This window comes from Chaetodon trifascialis, chromosome 17 (genome assembly GCF_039877785.1).
Source record: "Chaetodon trifascialis isolate fChaTrf1 chromosome 17, fChaTrf1.hap1, whole genome shotgun sequence".
Lineage (NCBI taxonomy): Eukaryota > Metazoa > Chordata > Actinopteri > Chaetodontiformes > Chaetodontidae > Chaetodon > Chaetodon trifascialis.
Window position 1 is genome coordinate 12,362,117 of NC_092072.1, and position 22,503 is coordinate 12,384,619.

General features: G+C 45.1%; 1 protein-coding gene across 10 annotated transcripts; it reads right to left on the reverse strand.

Moving 5' to 3' along the window:
• Positions 1–700: 700 nt before the first annotated feature.
• Positions 701–22,250, reverse strand: nfyc (nuclear transcription factor Y, gamma). 10 transcript variants are annotated; one of them, XM_070984619.1, is made up of 11 exons: positions 22,175–22,245; positions 11,001–11,110; positions 10,775–10,843; positions 9,250–9,363; positions 7,321–7,416; positions 6,091–6,267; positions 3,653–3,721; positions 3,043–3,201; positions 2,587–2,691; positions 2,422–2,481; positions 701–2,073 (listed from the first exon to the last, which is right to left on the reverse strand). In XM_070984619.1, the coding sequence occupies exons 2-11, from the start codon at positions 11,097–11,099 to the stop codon at positions 1,954–1,956; spliced, it is 1,068 nt and encodes a 355-aa protein (XP_070840720.1). In that variant the 5' UTR covers positions 11,100–11,110; positions 22,175–22,245; the 3' UTR covers positions 701–1,953. The 10 variants fall into 10 exon arrangements, with proteins under 10 accessions (XP_070840720.1, XP_070840718.1, XP_070840719.1 ...); XM_070984617.1 differs by having other exon boundaries at positions 10,775–10,846; XM_070984618.1 differs by lacking the exon at positions 22,175–22,245 and adding an exon at positions 19,058–19,158 and having other exon boundaries at positions 10,775–10,846.
• Positions 22,251–22,503: the final 253 nt, after the last annotated feature.

Genomic DNA, 22,503 nt, shown 5'->3' on the forward strand with positions numbered 1-22,503 from the left:
GTCGGATAAGGAATGCAGTCTGATCTTGCAGAAGCTGAGCGGTCTCCAGCCAAATAACTCGTGACTCTATTGTTAACCGCTTGTCCTTTGTAGCACATGAAGCTTTTCCAGCACTAGAGGAGGGCAGCAGGAATAAGATTAGTGGCGTTCATATTGTCTGGTTTGGGTGCAATGTGGGTAGATATTGATCGCACATTTTTGCCAGCACACTAGAGTTAAGACCGGGCTGCTTAAACAATGCTCCTGGTGAAAAATTGTTAACCTGTGTTTGGCAATAAATCAGGTGCCCTAATACAGTACATCAGTGGCAGTTATAGTTTGTTAGATCAGTGCTGCCCTCCTCCGTCCACCTGGGAAAACAGCACAAGCCTCACACTGAGACTAGCACTGTCCACAATTAAAATGAGTGTTGAAAATACTTTTAGTCTTATGATGTTGCTTCAACTTCAAACCTATTGGATTAAAGTTACTATAAAAAGCAACAAAGACAATGATACGTTGGGCTCTGGTAGTGGGACGTGTCTACCTGGAGGGGGGTTGGTTCAAGTCTTATCTCTTGGTGTGCTGTTGCATTTCACTCCTGTCTCCCTGCCTACAGTCCACACACTAGTGAGGTGCCTAATTCACCTAAAACAAAACAATGAAAACAAAGATTAGTGCTTGATGACACAAACTCTGAAAAACACTCCAAAAACATGACTCTTATGACAAGTTGCGGTTTTTATTTTTTCTCACAAACAAAGTTTGTTTACAAAAAAGTAACGTCAAAAATAAAATTGTACCTATCTATCGCATGTCATGCTGGCAGTTTGAACTACATGCAAAAACAACAATAAGAATGTTGAGAATAATCATTACTGTACATTAAAAAAAAATGATGGGGAAGGTATGAGACCTAACATCTCAAAAACAAGAGAAAAACAACTGCATTGAAAAAAGAGTTCTATAAAAAGGATGTTTTTTTGTTTTTTTTTTTGCTCCAGACGGAGTCATGTGTTTGTACATGAGACATAAACCAGGGCACAAGACTCCAAAACCACCCGAGTAGGAAGGTTGTGTGAAACTGCATAGAGGCAGAGAAAAGGCTCCCTGCTCTAAAGACAGAGGGGTGAAGAACGAGTGAATGAGAGGAAAGGGTGAAAATGGAGGAGTAAAGAAGACTGTGGTGTGTGTGAGCTTGAAATCCAAGTTCACACACACGGCTAACCTCAACAGTTCGAAGCCCTTACAACAAAGTCACGCTTCACCGTCAATGTGGAAAACGACACAAAAAGAGAAACTACATGAAATCATCATTAATCCTCATGACCTCTCCTTGAGTTCCCTTAGACTGACTTGCTGTAAAAAGTGATATCTGAGGTATATGGCTTCATTTCGTCCCTCGAGTACATGAAAAACAACAACCAGGGTGTTTTCCACCGTGAAAAGCAGGAGGTGAAGAATGTGGGGGCTACTTTCAAACACAGATACACCAGGAGCAGGTCATGTAGACAGAGACAGACACTTTCCTGATTCATGTCCAAATGGAGAGCAGAAAGGAAGGCGCCGAGAGTAACACACACACTTTTTTTTATGCTTTAACAATCTTTGAAGTTTGGACACGAGAGGAGAGGAAGAACAGAGTTGGTCTGTGGAGAGATGGTGTCATGGACTGTGGCAGTGATGCATATTTTGTTGACAGATGTGGGGGACAAAAAGCATCTAAGCATGGATGTAACTTAACATGAGATACTGAGAGAGTCAATCAGCGTCCCTTTGGTTTTCTTATCCAGTGCACTAAATTTATTACATAGAAAGAGTTGTACAATATTTCGGGCCCCTCGTCTACATGAGCAGTGCTTAAAATCAAAGTTATCGGGCTTCCGTTGTTGAAGTTGGTGGCATCTGTCGGCGCCACGTGGGCTGGTGTGCGTGCTGTGTGCGCGTGTGTGGAGAAAAGGTTCCTGGCTGGGCTCAGTCGGTGCTGACCTGCGTGACCTGTGCGTCAGCTGTCTGGTTGGTGGACTGAATGAACATTGGTTGGGTCAGCTCCTGTCCTGCTGGCATCGTCACCTGCTGAATCTGATACAACTGCTGTAAAACAGAGGGACAGACGGAGAGGATGAAGGCCTGATGTTAACTCTAACAGACTGTTATTGCTGTTTTTCTTGGCCGGAACATTCACAAACAAGAATTTTTTTATCTCAATTTCTGGTTAGGTTAAGGCTAAATTAATAGCATTTTTCTACAAGGCACATGTCAGCTTGTTTGCAGCTATATGTCTGAGTTAAAATGAGAAATGCTAACAATGCTAATAAGGCAGAAATAAGGACAGTAAGTCAGATGCCACTTGGCAACAAATAAAAGATACAAAATTGTGTATTTAGGTCAAAATGTCACTGTCATTAACAAGGCTTTGGATATATTTATTGTGTTTGTTACCTGTCCATCAGTAAACTGGTTGAACTGCTGCTGTCCTTGCTGTACCTCTGTCTGTGTGATCTGAAAACAAAAGAAGTTCGATAAAATGAACAAAAGAGCAACATAAATGTTTGGATATCGGATCATTCCTTGTACGAATGCTACTTTCGCTGCCATTAAGATTACCTGCTGGGTGTTGGCGAGAGTCTGAATCTGTCCTTGGACCACTTGCGCTCCTGAGACGGGCTGAGCGAGACGGATGTACTGTAGCTGGCCTGTGTTTAGTTGCACCTACGCTCAACCAACACAGGGGGGAGACAGAGTTTGGTTTAGAGCAAAGGTCATTGGAACGCAGAGGTCACAGCCATTTTCCTACTCTGGACAACAGCACCAGCAATCATTCACTTTCCTCTGGTGACTAATTAACTTTTGTTTTCTTTTGACTCCCATCATAGAGTGAAGGATGGATAATTCACTAAAACAATGTTTGTGTAGTGTTACCATGTCAAACCCATGCAACACATGCAGACTACTGCAAACTGTCTGTTTAAACCTGTGTCCATCCATTCTTCCCCTCGTTCAATTCCCTGACCTCCACCATCAATCCCTCCCCTTTTCCTTCAGATTGATGTTGATTCCTACCGGGATTTGCTGGATCTCTCCTGTGTTGGTGATGATCTGCTGCATGACCTGCATGGTCTGGCCTTGGGCTTGAGCCGTCTGAGCTTGACCCTGGGCCGCCGCAGCTTGGACAATCTGTACCTGCTGGCCCTCACTCACCTGCATGGCCACGGGTGCACTCTAATGGAGAGAAAAGGAAAGATAGAAGCAGACAGGGAGGACAGACAGAAGGAGAGAGACACAGAAATCACATATCATTTGTTGAACAGGCATGAAGTTTATGATTGACATAAAGCCCAGAACCAGGAAATCCCTAACTTGCCTGGAATTTGGTTTTAACCAGCACCACAAAGCTTAGCCTTAAATTTCTGTTAAAAGACCATCAGGCTGGTACAAAAGAAACAGGGACATAGCTTGACGACGCAAGGTTTCGACTCTTCTCTCTCTTCTGTCTGTCACACTATCTAGAAAAGGCCACCTGATCTCACGGTGCGATCACCCCCTACAGGCCTCAGTCCCCTGAACAGGGCAGAACTTGCGTGCAGCAGTCACGTACAGGGCCGTGGCAACAAGCAGTGGCCTCTGTGTGTGGTTAGTGAACATATGAATGCAGGTGTGCATGTGTGTTTACCGTGATGGGTGTGCCCTGTGACTGCACCTGCACTTGCTGTAACTGCTGCATGGTGGCACCTTGCAGCATCTGATGGCCCGACAGAATAGAATGAGAAAATGAGAGAAAGACACACAGTGAGAAAGCAGCGATCGCAACAACTCAACATGAATGTAAGCGTGTGTGGAGCGACTGCGTAGAAAGCTTCAATGTTAGAGCTGCAAACGGTGACATATAAGCGCCAAATGACATTTAATGACGTGTTTATGAATGATAAAAAAGCTGAGGTGAAATGTCAGAAACAGATTAAAAAAAAAAAAAAACATGGACAGGTTTTGAAAACGCATGTACATCACAGTGACATTTACATCAGCTTCAGTAATGTCAGCTGTGGTTTCGTAAGTGCTTATGAGCGAGTTGGTGACCTGAGAAAAAAAGTGACAGAACTGGTACAACAGTGACAACAAGTGACACTGAAAGCTCTGCACATGGACACACAGACGCATAAATAAAGGGACTGAATTGAGATCTGTGCCCATCATCTGTTCCTGTGCTAAATTCCACCATCTTTTCTTTGTCTTCTTCATCCTGAAGCATTTCCTGCTAACTCTTAACTCCACAGACCCAATCTGTTGTACCACATATGGCATGTGCCTGGTGGGTAGTGGCGAACTAACCAGCTCTGTCTGACACCAGCAAACCCTTATGTGACTTAAATACTGACAGAGAAAGGTGCACATTCCACACAAAACTGAGAGAATCAAATAAAATAACTTGGTTGTAATAACAGAAAGACTGAGATGAAGCTTCAAAGATTCCAAGTTTGTATTTTATCTCTTCGAGAAACCAAATACCTTTTTTGTAGAAGCAAATTTAAAACTTCCACTTATTCCCAAAGGCCCATCTTTTAAAGTGCCATCTTGTAAATAGCCTACAATAGAGTCTATGTAAGGTGAGTGTCAAATTGTGACCTCCCTGCTCTCAGCAGGGACTGCAGCAGTAGCAGCGCTAGTGAATCAGGCAAAGTCTAAATGAGTATGACAGCTCAGCTAAAGGCAGTCTGCTGAAGCAGCATGAGGCACCACAGCAGCTCAGGAGTGCAGCTACATGACATGCAGAGACCAAGCTGGAGAGAGAACACTTAGCAGCGAAAGTAGCAGGAATGAGATAATTAGAAAGAGAGACAATTGAAGGGTGCCCCTAAATATGCATGTTTGTTATCTTACTAACTGGTGAAAGCACTGCAATACAGAGCATAAATAATGTGTGTGTGTGTGTGTGTGTGTGTGTGTGTGTGTGTGTGCGTGTGCGTGTGCGTGTGTGTGTGTGTGTCTTTGTATATGTGCTCGGGACTTGGTTTCATAAAGAAACAGCTTTTGAGTCCCTGTGTTATTCACTCTTTACTACATGATTTTAGAAATTCAACCGTGACCCACACACTGCACGTCTAATATGTGCTGATTTTGGAGGCTATGACGGGGACTGATTGCACGCATTTCAACCAATTGGTTACATAAAGTTTTCTATAAACATTTTATTTCCATAATGGTTTCATATAAGCAAATAATAGATATGGGAATATTCTGTTTGGCAAAGAGTTCAGATCAAACGTTTCCCCTGCAGGGTTTCACAAAGAGGGTGTCCATGTGTGCTGGGTGTGTTCTGAGGCTCAGTTATTTCTGCTGGTGGGAGAGTGGTCGGCTACCGAATGTGAGCTTAGACAAATATCAAGAACTCCAGGTGTGATGACCCTAAGCAACAAGCCTTCTGCAGCATGATTCCCAGCACTGGGTGGAGTTTAGAATGTGCTGCTTAATCTACTTGGGAGCGGTAATCTTTCAGGTGTTACACAGACACACACGCACACAATCTTTTTCACGAAGTTCAGAGCAGGCTTCCTGAACTGGGAATCTGTTGGCACTTGGCTGCAGCCTGGAATTCGTTCTCTTCTCCACATCACCCTTACTATTGCCTAAAATTCTCATATCCAGCCGTGGTTTCATTTTGTTGTTGCTTCTTTAAATCTTGGTGTGTGCACTCTGAGAGGTGCTTTGATCGTGTAAAACATGGATGCATCTCTGTGACGTCACCCATAGGCTTCTGAAGAGCCATTGTGAAGTCCAGTGACAGTGGCTCTGGCCGTTGTCATCTCTTGCAGTGCCCCACTCCGCCAACCTCCCCGCTAATCCAAAAATGTGCAAAGAGGTGGAGCGTGAGAACTGAGGCCAAATTAAGCTACAGAGACCAAAACTGGCAGACTATTTATTTCTGACATAAAGTTCAGCATTTTAATGTGGGGGCTATGGGGGATTGACTCGATTTTGGAGCCAGCTTTAAGTGGCCATTCAAGGAACTACATGTTCTGGCACTTCCGTGTTGGCTTCATTTTTCAGCCCAGGAGGCTGCCGTTTGGGCAAACCCTGCGAAACAACACTCTTCAAACAACAGGTCAGCTGTACCTGTCCTTGCTGTGGCTGTGCAATGATGATCTGTCCCGGCTGGATGGTCGTGGCCGTTTGTGCGCCGGGCTGCTGGGCCTGTTGTGTGCCCTGCACCTGTACAGCTCCAGGCTGCTGGGCCAGAGTGAAGTAGTACTGCACCGGCTCTGCTGGAGCTACTGACTGGCGCATCTCCTCCTGAAGATGACACGCACACACAAACAGAGAAGAGGGCATATCAGTCCATTACATCTCCATGAATTATTTTTGCAGGTGTAACGGTAGAGGAGGGCAAGTCTGATAAATAACTGATGGGTTGTGGCTGGGGAAGAGTAACGTAATCTGGACATAAGATCCATTACAGGCAACATACTGGTCAATACCATAGACTGCAGGTCTGGAGGCAAGCTAAGCTGAACATATGTTTTAACTCTGACAATTGACAGAAAAACAGGTATCCTAAAACTAATACTGTGACAGTTATTGATTCATGTATGTAAATGTCCTCTCTGTCCATCCTCATCCTGGATCAGCCGCAGCAGTGCAGCGTCAGAGTTTGCTGGGATTCAGTTTACTCAGCACAGTTCAGCAAGTTAGACGCTTGCTGGCATGGAGGCTTGAACCCAGGTCAAACAATTACAACACATCAAATTACCAGTAAAAACCGACCTGTGTCACTCCGCTTCATAACTGACTAATGAGGAATGCTTCATCTTGATGAGGTGTCTCCATCACCAGAAGTGTAAACACCCCTCTCCCAGCTCCATGACAACACAGCTGAGAGTGTAGGATGTTTACATGCCTGGAGACAGTCTACTTGACAACGAATTTAAATATCTCACTCCTCCAGCTGGTACGCTACATGTGTATAAAGTACATCACTCTCTTGCTTGAGCAAAACTTCAACATGATTTTATCCTTACTGAATTGGTCCCATCAAGCGGACGTCAAATTATGCTTTTCTGTTGCCAATAGTACAAACTAACGTCATGGGGTTATTGTTGGCTGTCAGAGGCAATAAGATGCTGCAAACATCCGACTGAAAGCCCTCACAGTCCAAACCCCAGCTTCCAGTCAAGGATGTTTACAGCACCTCCAGGTTGCCAACAATGGCGAAGCACTTGAGATGAAGACGCAAATGATCAGCTGTTGTTCCTGTTTTAACTTTAACATGTATTTTCCAAAAAAATAAATCTTCTGACACCTGCTGTTTGCTTGTCACTACAGTCCTTGCAGTGTGTGCTTTCCTACCTGTCGTTTTGGCGGCTTCAGGTCATCGCGGGGCACAATGTCAATCAGGAAGTCAAACTGGTCAAACTTTGTTATGGCCATGGCAATGTCATTCCTCTGCAAACATAACAGAGGCAAAGGGTCCAGCGATGAGATCATACCATAATTATGCTAATTCAATGTATGCAGTGACACACACACACACACATACGCCTCAGGGTCTGAGGTCAACTCTCCCAAAATAGCCACACAAGAGGCTACTCTGGAATTGAAATCAAGATCCCAGTTTCACTGTCAGAGGTTTATGCTTTCATAACTGAGATCAACGTCAATGAAGATAACTTTAGAGCTGAAATGACAGGCCCACAGAAAATTAATTGCTGACTATTTTAATAATCGATTAATCATTTGAGTCAAACATTTGCTTCTTCCAGCTTCTCAAGTGTGAGGATTTGTTGGTTTTCAGATTAAACAAGAGTGATAAGTTCAACTTCTTTTCTAACCAACAGTCACTGAAGGCAAACGGATGAATAAAAAGCCATCATCCCAGCATCACAGTCATAAACCTGGTGAGTGTGTGGAAATAAACTGATGACGCTTTCCTGCCCTCAGCCTCTGCTGCTGTACCCCTTCCTATATCCACAGCAGTGTGCTGTCTCTGTGGAATTTTCCACAGGATATTGGCTGTCAGGACCCCCCATTGTGGCCCTCCCTGCTCTAGAGGCTATTTATAGTAGCTTGATTAATATCTGGTAACACCAGGTCACATCTACACTTGTTCTATTGATGAGCGTTGCCATGGTGACCCCGACCGGCGTGCCCTCTTCACAATAGGACTCAGGCTTTGTGTGGTTGTGTGTGTGTGTGTGTGTGTGTGTGTGTGTGTGTGTGTGTGTGTGTGTGTGTGTGTGTGTGTGTGTGTGTGTGTGTGTGTGTGAACATGTGGATATGTAAGGTGTTGTTTTTCCTCAATTAGGCACAAGAAAATCACACATTCATGACGTTCAACCATGACCTGTACCTACCATGTACTTGTATTTATCATCTGTGGTGTAAAATGTAATTAACGTGTACACCTGCACAGCAGATGAAGTGTGGAGATCAAACAATCGAGAGTTTCAGGCTAAAAAAACGACTCCGGGTCAAAGATAAGTCAAGACAACAGCACAGTGAACGCACTTCCAAAGTAGGTCTTCAACTGAAGACTCCTCCAAGACTAACTGCGATGAGAGCGATTACACTTTTTTTCCTGTCTCTTTCTCTACCTGTGTTGGCATAAACACACACACATCCATGGGCTGCTAATCTCTCAGAGGTATGTGAATGGATAAAGTGGACTTAAGGGCTTTCATGTTCTGCTCCACAGTTTTCCCCTCTTGACGTCCAGGTGAGACAAGCTCTTGTCTGATTTTCACCACCATTAACACACTCGTGTTCTGTAACCCCACCCTCCACCACCACATCATTGGAGAGTCCATCTTATTCAACTTTGGGACAGCAGAGGAGGCAAAATGGCACCGGAGGGAAAAGTGGGTCAACGGCACCCGCCTGGCTTTGCTTTCAAAGTCAATGGAGGGAGAAAGAACTAAACAGAGGGATAGTCCTCAAGGGGATGCTGGTATGGGGCCTCTGCTTGTATATGCACACAGACACAGGCACAACAAACTGAACAGACAGCCCAATGCTGCAAGGGTGTGGGAGAGGAGTGGAAAAGAAAAAGACAGTAGAAATATACAGAAGGAAGAAGGAGGATGTGCAAATATTACAATAGACGGACGTGACAATCCCAACAAATAGGGTACAGAGTGAGAAGACAGTGGAGAGAGAGGTTTCCTGCACTGAAGCGTGATGTGAACAAGGCGAAATGTGTCATACCAGACGGATATGAATGTGTGAAAAAAGAAAAGACAAGGAACAGTGTTGACACATTTTTTTTTGAGCGTGTCTGACCTGTAGCGTGCGTCTCTTGTTGTCCTCGGTGTGGATCCATGCTCTGAGGGTGAGCTCTGTGATGAAGATCTGAGCCGCCTTGGCAAACAGGACCGGCGCCTCTGCGCTGATCATCTGTGCAGACGAGATGGAGTTACAGCATCATTCACGTATTAGCTATAACATGAGTCACTCAGGGCACAGTAACAAATGGCTGCATCCCATTCACAGGCACTGCAAAATAAGCAATAAATGCATCCATTAAAAAAAAAAAAGTTCAAAAAGAACTATGTTAGCTGGAGAACATCTTCAGTTATAAACTCACTCGCCTGCAGGCATCTGGTGGCAAACTGCTTAGCTTCAAACTCCACTCTTTGATATCAAGTGGCACTGGACTCTCAGATCAAGCCACACAATAATTATATGAACACATATGTGAAGCTTAAATGTATAAAATGGGACTATAACAGCACCACAGCACTCACACGCACACATGCAGTGAAAGCTGCTGTGTCAGAGCTTACAGAAGGGTCTTGTCTTCAGATATGTTAGGGATGTCCTGATCTCTTTACCACTTTAAGCTGCTGCTTAACTAAGGGGATAGTGCTCTTGACACGACACATTCAAGCCACACAAACAAACACATAAACACACACACACACACACACACACACACACACACACACACACACACACACACACACACACACACACACACACACACACACACACACACACACACGTTCCGAGGCATTCTCTTTAGAGACTATGAGCAGCCCTGGCTGATAATCTGGTGTAATGAGGGAAAAATAATCACTGCTCCTTGTGCCTTAACTGTCAAGTTAAGTGCAACTGACATATGTTGGGAGATGGGTAGGTTCCTTTGAATAAAGTCTGTGGACACACGCACCTAAAATTGGGATTGAGATTGGTATTGGTATTGAGATCTTTGCCATAAACCACAACTTGCAGCAATGTGGAATATGCTTTAAATAGTCAACATGCAGCTAAAGCGCTTGCAGTGTGGAGCCATTTTAAAAACTACAAAAGCAGTTGCTTCTTACAGATTACAATGCCAGGGCTTCACAGAGTAGTATTAACAGCGACTTGCTACGCAATCAGTTTTGTAATTTCGCTTAATGATGCTTGATTATGCCTGTATGCACACTGTTAATATGCGCTGATAAACTCACTCGATATAAATAATGGACTTCTTATCAACAGACTCTGCTGAAAGCGCAAGAGTTGATAATATTTTTTCATTATAAAATACGTCCAACAGACCATTCACGGACACTGAAGGGTCTGAGCACAACAGGCCACAAAGCATGAGCTTGACAGAATACACACACCAAATTGAAGGACGTTGTCAGTCAGCCTATAAGGCATTAAAATAATCAACATTTTGTATAGAATCAAGCTACACATAGCCTGTTTTTTAAACATTAAATGGAAATATCATGATCCTAGAAAGTTCCTTTTACTACATATTTACCCCTAAACGTAATTAATATTTTCCCAAAATAGTCACTTCCTGTCCTTTTACCTTGACATCCTCATCCAGCTTCATGATTTTCTTGATTCGAGCCAGAGGCAACTCTTGCACACGGAAATCCTTCTGAAAAAAAACGTGTTATGGACACAGAATACAGCATGAGAAATTCATCCTTCACTGTTAACACGTATGTTTGAAATCATGTGAAACCACTGAATCTTAAGTGTAACTTGGCGTGTGACTAGTGTGTCTGTCTGTTTCAGAGGACATAACATACCACAGTCAGGTTCCTGATTTCCTCCATGACCCGAGGCCAGAAGGACTGCAGGGTTTGTTGGGCATCGCTGCCCCCGGCTCCAAATGCATCTGCGGACATCCTCTACTTTGCTGCATCGAGGAATGACAGGGGAGGAGAGAGAGGGAGAAGCACAAGGTTAATTATTAGAAAACACAAAAACAAAGGCGTTGATGTGTTGATTCAGACATTCGAGACAGGTCATTCGCGAAGGACATGAGACACCAGGACACAGAATACCGTGTCAGTCCAAACCCGGCCTGTGCTGCCCAGTGCTCTTCCCGTGTGTCAGAACCACACATCCCATCATAGCCTATAATTATAATAGAGTTAGATCTAAAATAGAGTCCCGACAGGCTTCTATTCTTGTACTTGTGGGATGTTGACATGCCCAAAAACCCACCACCAAACTGACTGCAAATTCCCCGATTATGAATGCCTCTATCACCTTCGGCACAGAGCAGCAGCTCCTCTGCAAATGCAAGCATGTCAGCCAATCGCTGCTGGTGACCCCATGCACTGAGGACAACGCTGAAGTAACAGATCCGAAAGAGAAGTGTGTTTGTGTCCTAACGACAACTGCATCCCACTTTTTTTTGATGGATGCTCTTTATGAACACACACCGAAAAGTTGTGAAGTTAAACACACTCGCGTGCATGCATACATAGGAGCCAGTGCTCCAACAAGGGGTCTGACGGTTTGAAAGAGGATCCAGCAGGTTACTATGGCATGCCAGGAATCTGCTCGGGGAATATTGGCCTGCCTGTCTGAGCACGCAGGGCTTGGAGTGTCTGGATTGCACTCTTTCACTCTCTGCCTTTCCTCCCTACCTCAGTGAAAAGATTAGGCAGAGAGGAGAAGAAAAAGAAACATTGGGGGGGCGGTGAACAAGAGATGAGTGTGTGGAGCTACTCAAGAGAGACGGGGTGTGTTTGTGTGAGTTGCTGAGGGAGGGGTAGTGCCTTGTCCAGTTCAGCATTAATCCAGCGCTAAGACAAAGTGCCAAAGGCTTTAACAGGGGGAGGTAAGAGACCGACAGGGCTGCAGTCAGACTGCTGTGCAAACTAGCTATGTGGGTCAAACAAGACAGAAAGAGGGAGATGCAGAAAGAAAGAGAGAGACATGACAGAACAAAGAAAAAGAGTGTTAGGAGAAGGGGGGGGTCTCTTCTTTATCTTCTCTTTTCTCACTCTGGGCCAACAAGCATGAATGGCTGCAGCTCTGGTCCAGCTGACAGGCCAACGCAAAACAAAAGACAGCCTCTCACTCCATCACTCCAACTCTCCATCTTGTGTCCCCCCTCCCACCCCTTTACAGCGGTGTTGTACGGGATTGTTTCAGCTTTGGGACCACATCAGCTCCTTTATTTGTAGCACTTAAGTGTGGTTGTAAATATTTTACACAGATAAATCACTAATTTGGAAGGCAGGCCCTTCACCTAATTGATTTTTGACAGGAAAGATTGCTTCTCTGGCAGTTGTGGAAGTTACTGAATAATATAGAAGAGGCACTGCTGCATCCTGTTCTGTCATACAGTTTTCGACAGAGAGTAGCCTAAATCAATGAGACAGAATGGCAGTGGGGGGTGGCTTTATATAAATCAATCAGGCCGCTTGTAGCTATGGCATGCCAGGCTAGTGATTGACCTTGACAATGTCTCCCCTTCTCTGTCTGACGCTTCAGTGTCCAGTTGCATTTCAAGGTTGATTGAAATCCTGCAGTCACTAGAACAATCCCAGCATTCCACGGGGCAGGAATGACTGATGGGAATTGTAGTTTTTCTCCTCTGGCCAATCGAGGAACTGACCTCTGGCGGGTTCTTTCATGGCCTCTGGGCACTTTGCAGCACCGTGACCATGCAAATATGATGAACACAAGAAGAGCAATGAAAACCGTTTGTTTTTCCAGCTACACAGCATTTCAGCACCAGTATCAGCACTTGATCTTGTGATCAGTTTGAACAAGACAACCTTGTGTGTCTGTGTGTGCGCTGTCAGCTTGTGTGGTTCTCTCCAACTGGTGGCCTGATAAGGAACAATAATTAGGCAATTCACTTGACAGCATTACAGACAACCATCAGGCTAATTACCATGGTAACAACGTGGTGGTCCAGAGGAAAGGGAGGAAGATGGAGGAGTTAAAACAGCAAATGATTCAATTGATAAAAAAGATAAGTGAAACACGCGGGCCACATCAGCTCCTTCTTCTGCTCTCACACACACTCTCTTAAACTGCTGCCTTTTCTTTACACACTCTGAAAGAGTGAGCGGTTATTAAATCGCACACACACCCCAACCCCCTCTCTTTGACCCCGTGACCTTCAATCTAAACACACAGCCATGCACTAACCACAGCAGCAGAAGGGGGGGGGGGCATTGAGGGGAAGTCAATATGTGAGATGAAATGAGAAAGCAAGTGTGGCAAGAGGCAGTCTGAAGTGTGCAAGGGGGAGAAAAAGAAACAGAAATACATACATGAGCGAGGAGAAAAGGGTTAAGTATCAACACGCCCTTGAACGCTGCTCCTCCAGCTAGCTAGTGTTGTGTTCTATCTAGAGTATACCAATATTAACATATTTCCCAAGGCTTTGCATCAATGGAAAGTTTGCGTGGGAGCCCGCCACACAAGTGCAGAACATAATGTCCTCCGCTGACTTCTGCAACACCTTCTATGGTCTGGGTCTAGACTAGCCAAACAAACACCAAGTGTGGCAATCCCCGGCACAAAGAAAATCAATTTTGAAACTCCCCAAAAGCTAATAAATGTCAATGTTTAAAATGCTGTAAAAGGTCTGGAGGTTGATGCAGACAACTCCGGATAGCTGGTGTCAATGTGGCTTATTTCATCTGCAGTGGTAAGTCCTATTTGCTTCTGTATTTGAAGTGCTACTTAAATGGAAATCTGTTAAAGCTTCTTAGCCTTAAAACTTATAGGCACTCAAAATAAGGTGTCTCCAAACATTGTGGATGTGTTGTGCTTTCATGTGAGCTTGCTGTTCTGAATAATACTGTGCATCATTCTGTTGTAACGAGCCTGACAAGCTCGTCTCTGCTGTGCTGTTCTAAGCTGCTACTGTATGCTATATTAGGGTACATTGTGTTTTCTGCGCTATGCATCTCTCCTCTTCCCTGCGGTTCTGTTGTCCTTCATTGGGTCATCGAGACAGAGAGATGCCAGTGTTGGGTTTCCGAAGTGCTCTGCTGTGTGTGTGAGTCTTTGAGGGCAAATGTGACGTCCGTGCTTTGTCGACACTGTCCAACACAGCAACTTGCTCTTGCTCGTTTAGGGGCTCTATGTCGTTCTTCCTGTCTGCTCTCCATCTCTATCACTTGTGGGTGTGTGCTTCTCCCTTGCTCTGCCTTACATGCTATCACCTGATCCCCTTCTTCCAACTTCTCTGAGAAAGTCAATGCTGCTCCGCTTGTAGCAGCTGAATCAGCGCAAATGTTGTTCCACCAGGCCCGTCCTGCATCTCCTCTCTCTTGTTCTCTCCATCTCATCCCTCCCTCCCTCCCTCGCTTGCTCGCTCACTGGCACGTCACATCAAGTGGCCACTCACAGCAGCATCGGCGACTCGCTCCAACTCTGACATCACAGCACTTTACATGAGCCTTCAATTCCTGTCCAAACAAACCTGATAGCAGTGCATGCAGAAGACTGGAAAAAATAACAAGCTAGTATCACTTCGTCATATGCCTTTTCATTTGCTCTTTTAGATTAGTGAAAGGGCAAGGAAAGGGCAAAGAGGCAGAGCAAAGTTTTCAGCTTCACACTCTGCATGAAGGCATCAACATATAAAGGAGAGAGCACAGCCGAACAAATTCATTAATTGGTCTTTGGTTAATGTGAAATGTTCTGCAGTAAACTGCCCCCTTAGTGACCTGACGGTTGGTGTAAACTGAGCATAATTTTGCTGAGTGCATGTGATAGGTGCTGATGCAAGGCAGGTAAGAATAATCTGAAGGCCTGTTTGAGGCTGAAGAGAAGAGTGAACTTTACCCTGAGGTGTTTCACTATCACAGCCTCATTTTGCTGAAGAACTCATCTCATCCCAGATCTTTCCTAGAAGCAGAGCTGACGCTTCACACAGAAATAGAGAGACATATACTGCTCCAAACGAATGCGTGAGTGTGGCAAGTGTTAGAATCTGCAATTAGTGTGGATTTGTGAACTGCAGCCACAGAGAAACTTTATCACAGCTCACTGAAATTATCAGTGTAGCCATTTAGTTAATATGTCTGGTTGATGTAATGAATTATTCATCTAACAGTGTGAAAAGATGTGAGAAGGGCTTTAAAGCGGTAGAAGATTTAAATATGAATTGTAAGGTAGTAGTATCACAATCGAATGGCATATTCCATGTTTTTTTATATAGTTCAGGTAATGCCTTTAAGTAACATAGTTACTCTTCATGGTTACTGATAGTTAAATCATAAGGCTGTACAAAGAGCAAACACGTACCCACGTGGACAGGCTGCCACCACGTTTCATTATAAATGATGAAATCAACAGAAAGACATTTCTCTGTTTTTTGGAAGATATGGTATTAACTATGGGATGAGTGTTGGTACACTGAATGTCTTTAGCAAGAGGTCAGTTTTCCACATGCTGCTGTGTGAAAGTGTCAATGCTGCAGAACGGACAGCTAGGCAGGAAGGTCACAAATGTAAAAGCCTGCTATGTTTTAACCAGCCTCCTACGCAGAAAAACAAATGCAACAGTCTGCACAACATACTATTACCATAAACCAGGATATATCATTGGACCACTAATAATCTGGTACTGTTTTTCATTCAGTCCGTCAGTTTTATTCTGATTTACTATAACCGAAAAGATGAAATAAATACAGGTATAATAGGTAACAAATGTCATACTGACAAGCATTCATTTTAAACTATGACCATAAATCAATGCTTTATTTACAAATTCTGAACTATGAAAGCCTTCACCTCAATGACCCCAATCACAAATACCACACAGAAACAAACTGGCATGGTTACAGCATGCAGGGTAAATGATCTACTCAGGCAAAACAAAAAAACAAGAAGTTCCCAGCCAGGAATTACAGATTAACTACAGGGACATGCACAACATTTTCACAGATGTTCGTGCAAATGTTTTGAGATAAAAAAAAAAAAAAACAGGACAGACAGGGTTATAATGGCACGCTCGCTCATGACCTGCAGTACAACATCCCTCTGGCATGGCCGGACCGAACCAGCAAACCAAGCGGCCCTGCAAACTTTGCCCTTGGTTCTGCTTCAAGCCAACTCCAGGAAGTGCTAGTCACTGATCTCCCAAGGTCATTCAACAGAGGAGAGAGAGAAACCAGAGAGGGAGGAGGGAGAGAGAGAGAGATGAAAGAGAGAAGGGGAGGGAGAGGGGGAGGATAGAAAAGGACAGGTTTTTCAACTTTCACTGCAGCACTTAAGTGACCCCAGTGGTTCGGGCTGCGTACTTTCTAAGAAGCTTAGTAAAAACATCACATACTGTACATACTAGCTATGTTCCATATCCCCCTTTGAGTTTCGCTTCCTCTGTGTCCTCTCATCTCCCTCTACATGTTTCCTTCTCAGTGCTGACAGAGAGACTGCGGGAGCCAATCTCACATTCCAGTGACCTTCATCCAATGCTAGGCCCAGTCTCTGGCGTCAGTGTAGGCAGGGCTAAAACTACCTGCATATTACATGCTGGAACACAGCTGACTCCCCCTGGCTGCCCACACTGTCTTTAGTGACAGTGTACACATGTAAAACACAGGGGGGGCAAGGGCAAAAGAGTGAATGCTCTGCGGTAGTGGTCACCTTAGTGATAAGCCGAAAGGCCTAGCTATGTCTAAGTGGTTTGCGTGTTTCGTTTACTTTGTTTCTATGCCCGATGTGCCTATGGTACGGTGCAGGGCACAAATGATATTCAAATCTCATGCAGACAGCAGCCAACCCTGGGATTTGGCAGCAAGGGCTTCAACTTAAGAGTTATTTTTAGTCTCCCTCTCTCAATCTCCCGCACTCTCTCTCTCTCTCTCTCTCTCTCTCTCTCTCTCTCCCCATCGGGACTTGGTTTTGTCAACGGCACCAATGGAAACTTTCAATTAGGGAGCAAGGGAGGGGAGAGAAAGGGAGTCATAGGCAAGTGAGAAGAGGCGCCCTCCAAAGATTCCATCAGAAGAGATCAGATCAAACTATTAGCCTCCTCTGCCCCTGAAGCTGACAGGCTGACAGTCTGTCCCATCTGGGCGTCTGGCACTGTCGGGGCGGGGGCCTGGGGGGGTCCTGAGGTCACTGCAACCAGCTGCACCTCCACCCCTGGGGACCCCTGGCACCAACAGTGACAACAAGACTGAGAGATATCCTCTCAGAGTCCTCCATATAGCGAATCTGCTTTCAACATGGATGCCATCTTTGCCTCTCAGCTCTGCGTCACTGTCTGGCGCTAGCACGTAAACAAGGACATCCAGGGGAAAGCGGGGTTCGGACCAGCACCGGGAGCCACTGTGGCCACAAACTCCCAGGATATCAACACCACCAAGACAGCGAAGTGCATTTGAGCTCAGAGTCTGGCAGCCGTGCTCTTACGAGCACTCAATTGCAGGGTGCTGAGTAAGTGTGGAAGTCTGTGTGCGTGGTGGTTCAAAGTCAAAACACAACAAGTGACAACCAAAGACAGACAGACTTCACTCTACATTTTTACTTTGCAGATGAAAAAATACAACACACATACAGCATGAACAACACAATCTTTTAACACAGTCCATTCTGTGAGAAGCATCAGTGGTGTCCTGATGTGACAACTGAAGGACATGGATGAGAGGCACACGAAATGCACAACTCCAATCTTCCAAGGAGAGTACTACAGGACGGGAAAGCAAGGGGGGGCGGGGGGATTGAGGACGGCTGTAAAGGACAGACACTGTCTCATCACTGCAGAGCGTGATGGAGAGAGAGACATCAGAAAGTGAACACAGGTGAACAATTTATCCTGAAACTCAGCCTAACCAACTTGACAGGTCTTCTCAGTGTGTGAGTGTGTTTTCAGCAGTCAGACTTACCCCTGTGCCCTTCATGGTGAGCGCTCTGCCCTGTTGGAGCAGAGCAGAATGGGGGGGAAAGAGACAGCCCTGTTCAAGTCTCCTTGAGAGCAGCCGCGGCGGCAGGAAGAGGAGACACAGAGGTTGACAGAAAAACTCTCTCAAGCTCCCTCACTTCCTCCAGTCCTCTGATCATATCAACAGACAAAAGGCACTCTGGCCCACTGGACAGCTTTAAAAAGGCTCTCAGCCTGGACACACAGAGAGGAGCAAGCCCCCCCCCTTCGACCCCTCCCCCGCCTCTCTCTTCCACTCTCCCTTTATACATTGCCCCGTCTCCTTCAGCAGCCCCCCAACGTCCTCCTCCTAACTAAACATACAGCCGCGTCTTTCCTGCCTCTCTTCTGACCAAGTCCCCTAAACTCACTGACCCCTCTCTTCTTCTTCTTCTTTTTTTTTAAACTCTCTCGCCCCTCTCCCTCTGTCCAGCCAGTGACCCGTACATTTGTCTTTGAGCTGACCCCTGGCCCGGCGCGGAGAAGAGGGCGAGAGGGAGTAGAAAGCCAGCGCAGCAGCAGGCAACAGCAGGCAAACAGTACAGCGGCACTCCCGACTCTCAGACAAAAATCTCTAGCCTCCTTCCCCTTTAACATTCAAGAGTAATCAATCTAGCATGCTACATGATACTCTAGCCCCGCCTCACACCCGGCTCCCACCTCACTCCGACACGTGCAGCCAATGAGAAGACAAGGTCCTCCTGTGCCATTGGACGCCGCACACACCAATCAGCTCTGACACATCCTCCCCTCCGCCCGCCCCTCCTCTTTCCTCCGCCCAACCCCCTTTTACCGACAGCCAACTTCCTGCTCTAAGTTACCTTGAGCTGCAGGATAGGGGTCAGGGAAAAGAAAAGAGGAAGCGAGAGTAGAGACGAGAATAGGTGAAAAAGAGCAAATAAAGTTGTGGAAAGCTCCTCGGAGAGTGTGTGAGGGTGTGCTGGTGGTGGCTTGCCTCGGCATTGTCTGTCCTCAAGCGATCCCTGCCTCTCTTGCTGCCGGACGGATGAGGAAGGTTCCACGGGCTGCTCTCTGACAACTGCTCTCTGCTTATTTACAATGTCAAACTAAATGTCTCCCTCAGCCCCGCCTCCTCTCTGCCGCTACAGGCTGACAGCACGGTGATGCAGGCAGCCACGATGGCCCCCACTGGCTAAAGCAAGTGCCAGAATGGATGCCGCATGTTGCATCCACATGATTTAAAGTACAAAAGCATACTAGGCAGACTCGCTGTCTCATACGTGTGCGCAGGTATACATGCACATCCACGCGCACATCAGCGTTTTGTCCTTGCTTTCTCATTCATCCTTGCTCACAGTCACACACTGCAAACATCAAGCCTCTAAGCAGCCTGCTTGTTATGATGTGATTCATTGTACTGTTAATATAATGCTAACAGAGGGGAAAGAAATAGTCTACATGCATGGTCACTCATTATTCGCTTACACTATGAATTACTTGAATCTGACTTTATTCAACACATTTTCATGACTCATGGGAACATTAGTTATGCAACTTACTGCAACCACAACATTAATCCAATGAAATCCTAATTATGGTGTCAATCAATTTTACACAAACACTAACTACTGCACAGCAGATCACTGCAGAGCCTCAGTACAAAGTGAAGAAGAATCAGCTGACTGGTGAGCAGATGGGATGGGGAGGAAGTGCATTTCATTCTAGTCCTATTTGTGGATAAACAAGACTTAAGAGATATGGGTGAAAGTCTGTAAACAAAGACATTGTTGTCTTGACCCCAAAAAAAACACGCTCACAGCAGCTTCCACGATAAAAACGTCATCAAAAAAACCCACGTCAGCAATGTCATACAATGCCCTTCTTGTTAACTCGCTGCTGGTTTAATGTGCATACTTACTTCCTTCATAGTAACCTTTACTTAAAAACACCAAGGTAGGACACTGCTGCTCCTGTGCACAACTCATGGTGATTAATGCACCACCGACTACATCAGTAATTCCACATCCAGCATACAAATGCATTAAAACACCTATTTTAGAGAATAAAGTGTCTAGAAGTGACAAAAACTGAAGGTGTGATGGCAAAGACATTTTGGCCTGAGCAGCCTTTGACTGACAACTTGTGCAAAGGATGGTGGTGCGACCCAAAGCTTGATGCTGCATATTACTGCAAATCCCGACTGTAGTGAGGAACACAAGAAGCTTAAGAGAGAGAGAGAGCAAACCTGCTCCATCAATGAAAAATCTAGAGGGGGAGGGGAACCGGAAGGATGGAGAAGGACAGAGAGGAGAGTTGTTACAGGGAGGGAGGGGTAGAACGAGTGGAGAGAGGGCGAGAGAACAAGATAGAGACTCAAGAGAAACAAAGCTAAATGTTCCCTTTTCTATTTTTGTGAGGAGCACGGGGACTAGAGCAGGTACAACAGCCATCCAGTTAATGATTAGAGTGGAGCTGCACAAATATTAATCTCTCCTGCATGGCTGCCATGCCAGGGTCGCTCTCGCTGTAGATGTATTCTGCCTACCCAAAATGCCTCAGTAAAGACACCTGGCAAGGTCATTGTGCAAATGAGACCTTCCCATGACCTGTGCTGCCCATGGCAGGGACATGTTTGCTCTCACGATGGTGTTTAGAGATAAATATACACCAGCCAGTCTATGGGTTTCATAAACACACAGCACCCGCAGGGTCGCCAAGCCAAGCCATGCATTCGCCCACAAACATGCAAAAACACATGCACACCTGCATGACTTAAGGGTTAGCCGAATGATTTGCACACAGGTTACTCAGGTTAAGCTCCCTAAGGTATCACCAACCCTCATTCAGTCATTTTAAATAAAGTGTAACCACTGGATTAAACATGCATAGAGAACAGTGATCTCTTAATAAAGTGAACTAAGGTGCAGGAAAGGGTCTAAGGCTGTAAATGGTACACAGTATTTTTCTCCACTTCTAACAATTAATAGGAATACTGAAGCACTTCGACATTCTTACTTTTCAATTGGAATATGGCTGATAAACAGTATTTGTAATTAAAGTGCAGCTTCAAGCTGAGTGATTTAGTTCTGCGTTAGTATAGTGGGTGATTTTTGAAGCTATTCTTTCATTATTTAAGTGTTATCAGGTACACTACTTTGATGGAAAACAGGAGTGTTGCTTACACTTACCAGTTTAAGAAAACAAAGACACACTTCATATTTATATATCGATAGGGAATTGTATTTACACTGTGAGAAACTTTGCTCTTTAATGCCCTAATACGATGTTGCACTTTAACTAGGTCGCTTCAGTGTACATCATAAGCCACACAGGACGAACAAAGCGGCTAGCAGGAGACAATGAAAGAAATGCCATTTCCAAGGGTGGCAGAAGGAAGTCTGAGGTCGCTAAAAAACACCAGCGTATTGAAATGTAATATAGTGCTAAAACGTGACATAATGGCTACTGAACACTTATGATAGCAACCTTAAGCACACACAGTTAGCATTAGTGGCTAACGTTATGCAGGTCACTGTTGACCGTAACTTCGTGCTAATGTTAGTGCCGTTAATGTTAGCTTGTTGGAGTTGCACACGGGTGCCTGTTATACAGGACAGGAGACCCGTATATAGCTTTAATCACCGCTGGACAACGAGTCCTGAGATCAAATGAAAGTTTGCAAAGCTTTCCAAAGCTAGGAAGAAGCAGTCTAACCAATAAAGACAACGTTTGGATCTGTCCTTCAGACCAATCAAACCTCGGACTAGATTCCACCAATCAAGGTTTTTAGGGCTAAGCTCGTTCTGCAACTGACGCCATTCGGTGTCCTTTAGAAATAGCCACTCCGTCTGACAATCAGTCAGTCAAGAGCCAACATGGTGGACACAAAACATCAGTTTCCTGGCCGCCCGTGATCCCTTCAGCGGGCCACCAATAAGCGCCTCAGAGAGCGGGGAGGGAAATGGCGCCTATGTTCATCTTCCAAAACAATCGTCTATTGGTCAAGAACAGCAAATGAAAAGAAGCGAAGTAATTGCCCCTACTTCCACCCAACATGGACTCCTTTCATGTAAACGTTCTACACACATATGAATTTTAATTTCTTACTCACTTTGTTTTACGGGTTCGAAGTGAAGTCCGGCTCAGCGTATTATTTATTTTATTTAGCTAGCAAGGGGAAACAAGATGGCTGCTACTCGAACCGGAAAGAGTTGAATGCACGAACGTGATGACGTCACATCTACGTTCCCTGGGCACGGCGTCAGCTCCGATCGGTTTTCATTAAATTTTTATTTTTATAAATTAAAACAGATATGGGTTATGTGATTAGTGTATTAAGTCGATACATCATGTGAAACATGAGTGAGCTGGTAAAAATTCAAATATCTCCAATTTTAATGTGGGAGTAATGTCCAATTGCGCTGTATAACAGTGATACAG

What these genes read in the sequence shown, in the direction of transcription:
- nfyc (XM_070984615.1), bottom strand. Translation starts at nt 11,099, where the DNA reads ATGTCCGCAGATGCATTTGGAGCCGGGGGCAGCGATGCCCAACAAACC. An exon ending in AAATCAGGAACCTGACTGTG is followed by an intron (nt 10,847 to 11,000) that starts GTATGTTATGTC and finishes GTTTTTTTTCAG; the next exon opens with AAGGATTTCCGTGTGCAAGA. An exon ending in AGCTGGATGAGGATGTCAAG is followed by an intron (nt 9,364 to 10,774) that starts GTAAAAGGACAG and finishes TCGTCTGCACAG; the next exon opens with ATGATCAGCGCAGAGGCGCC.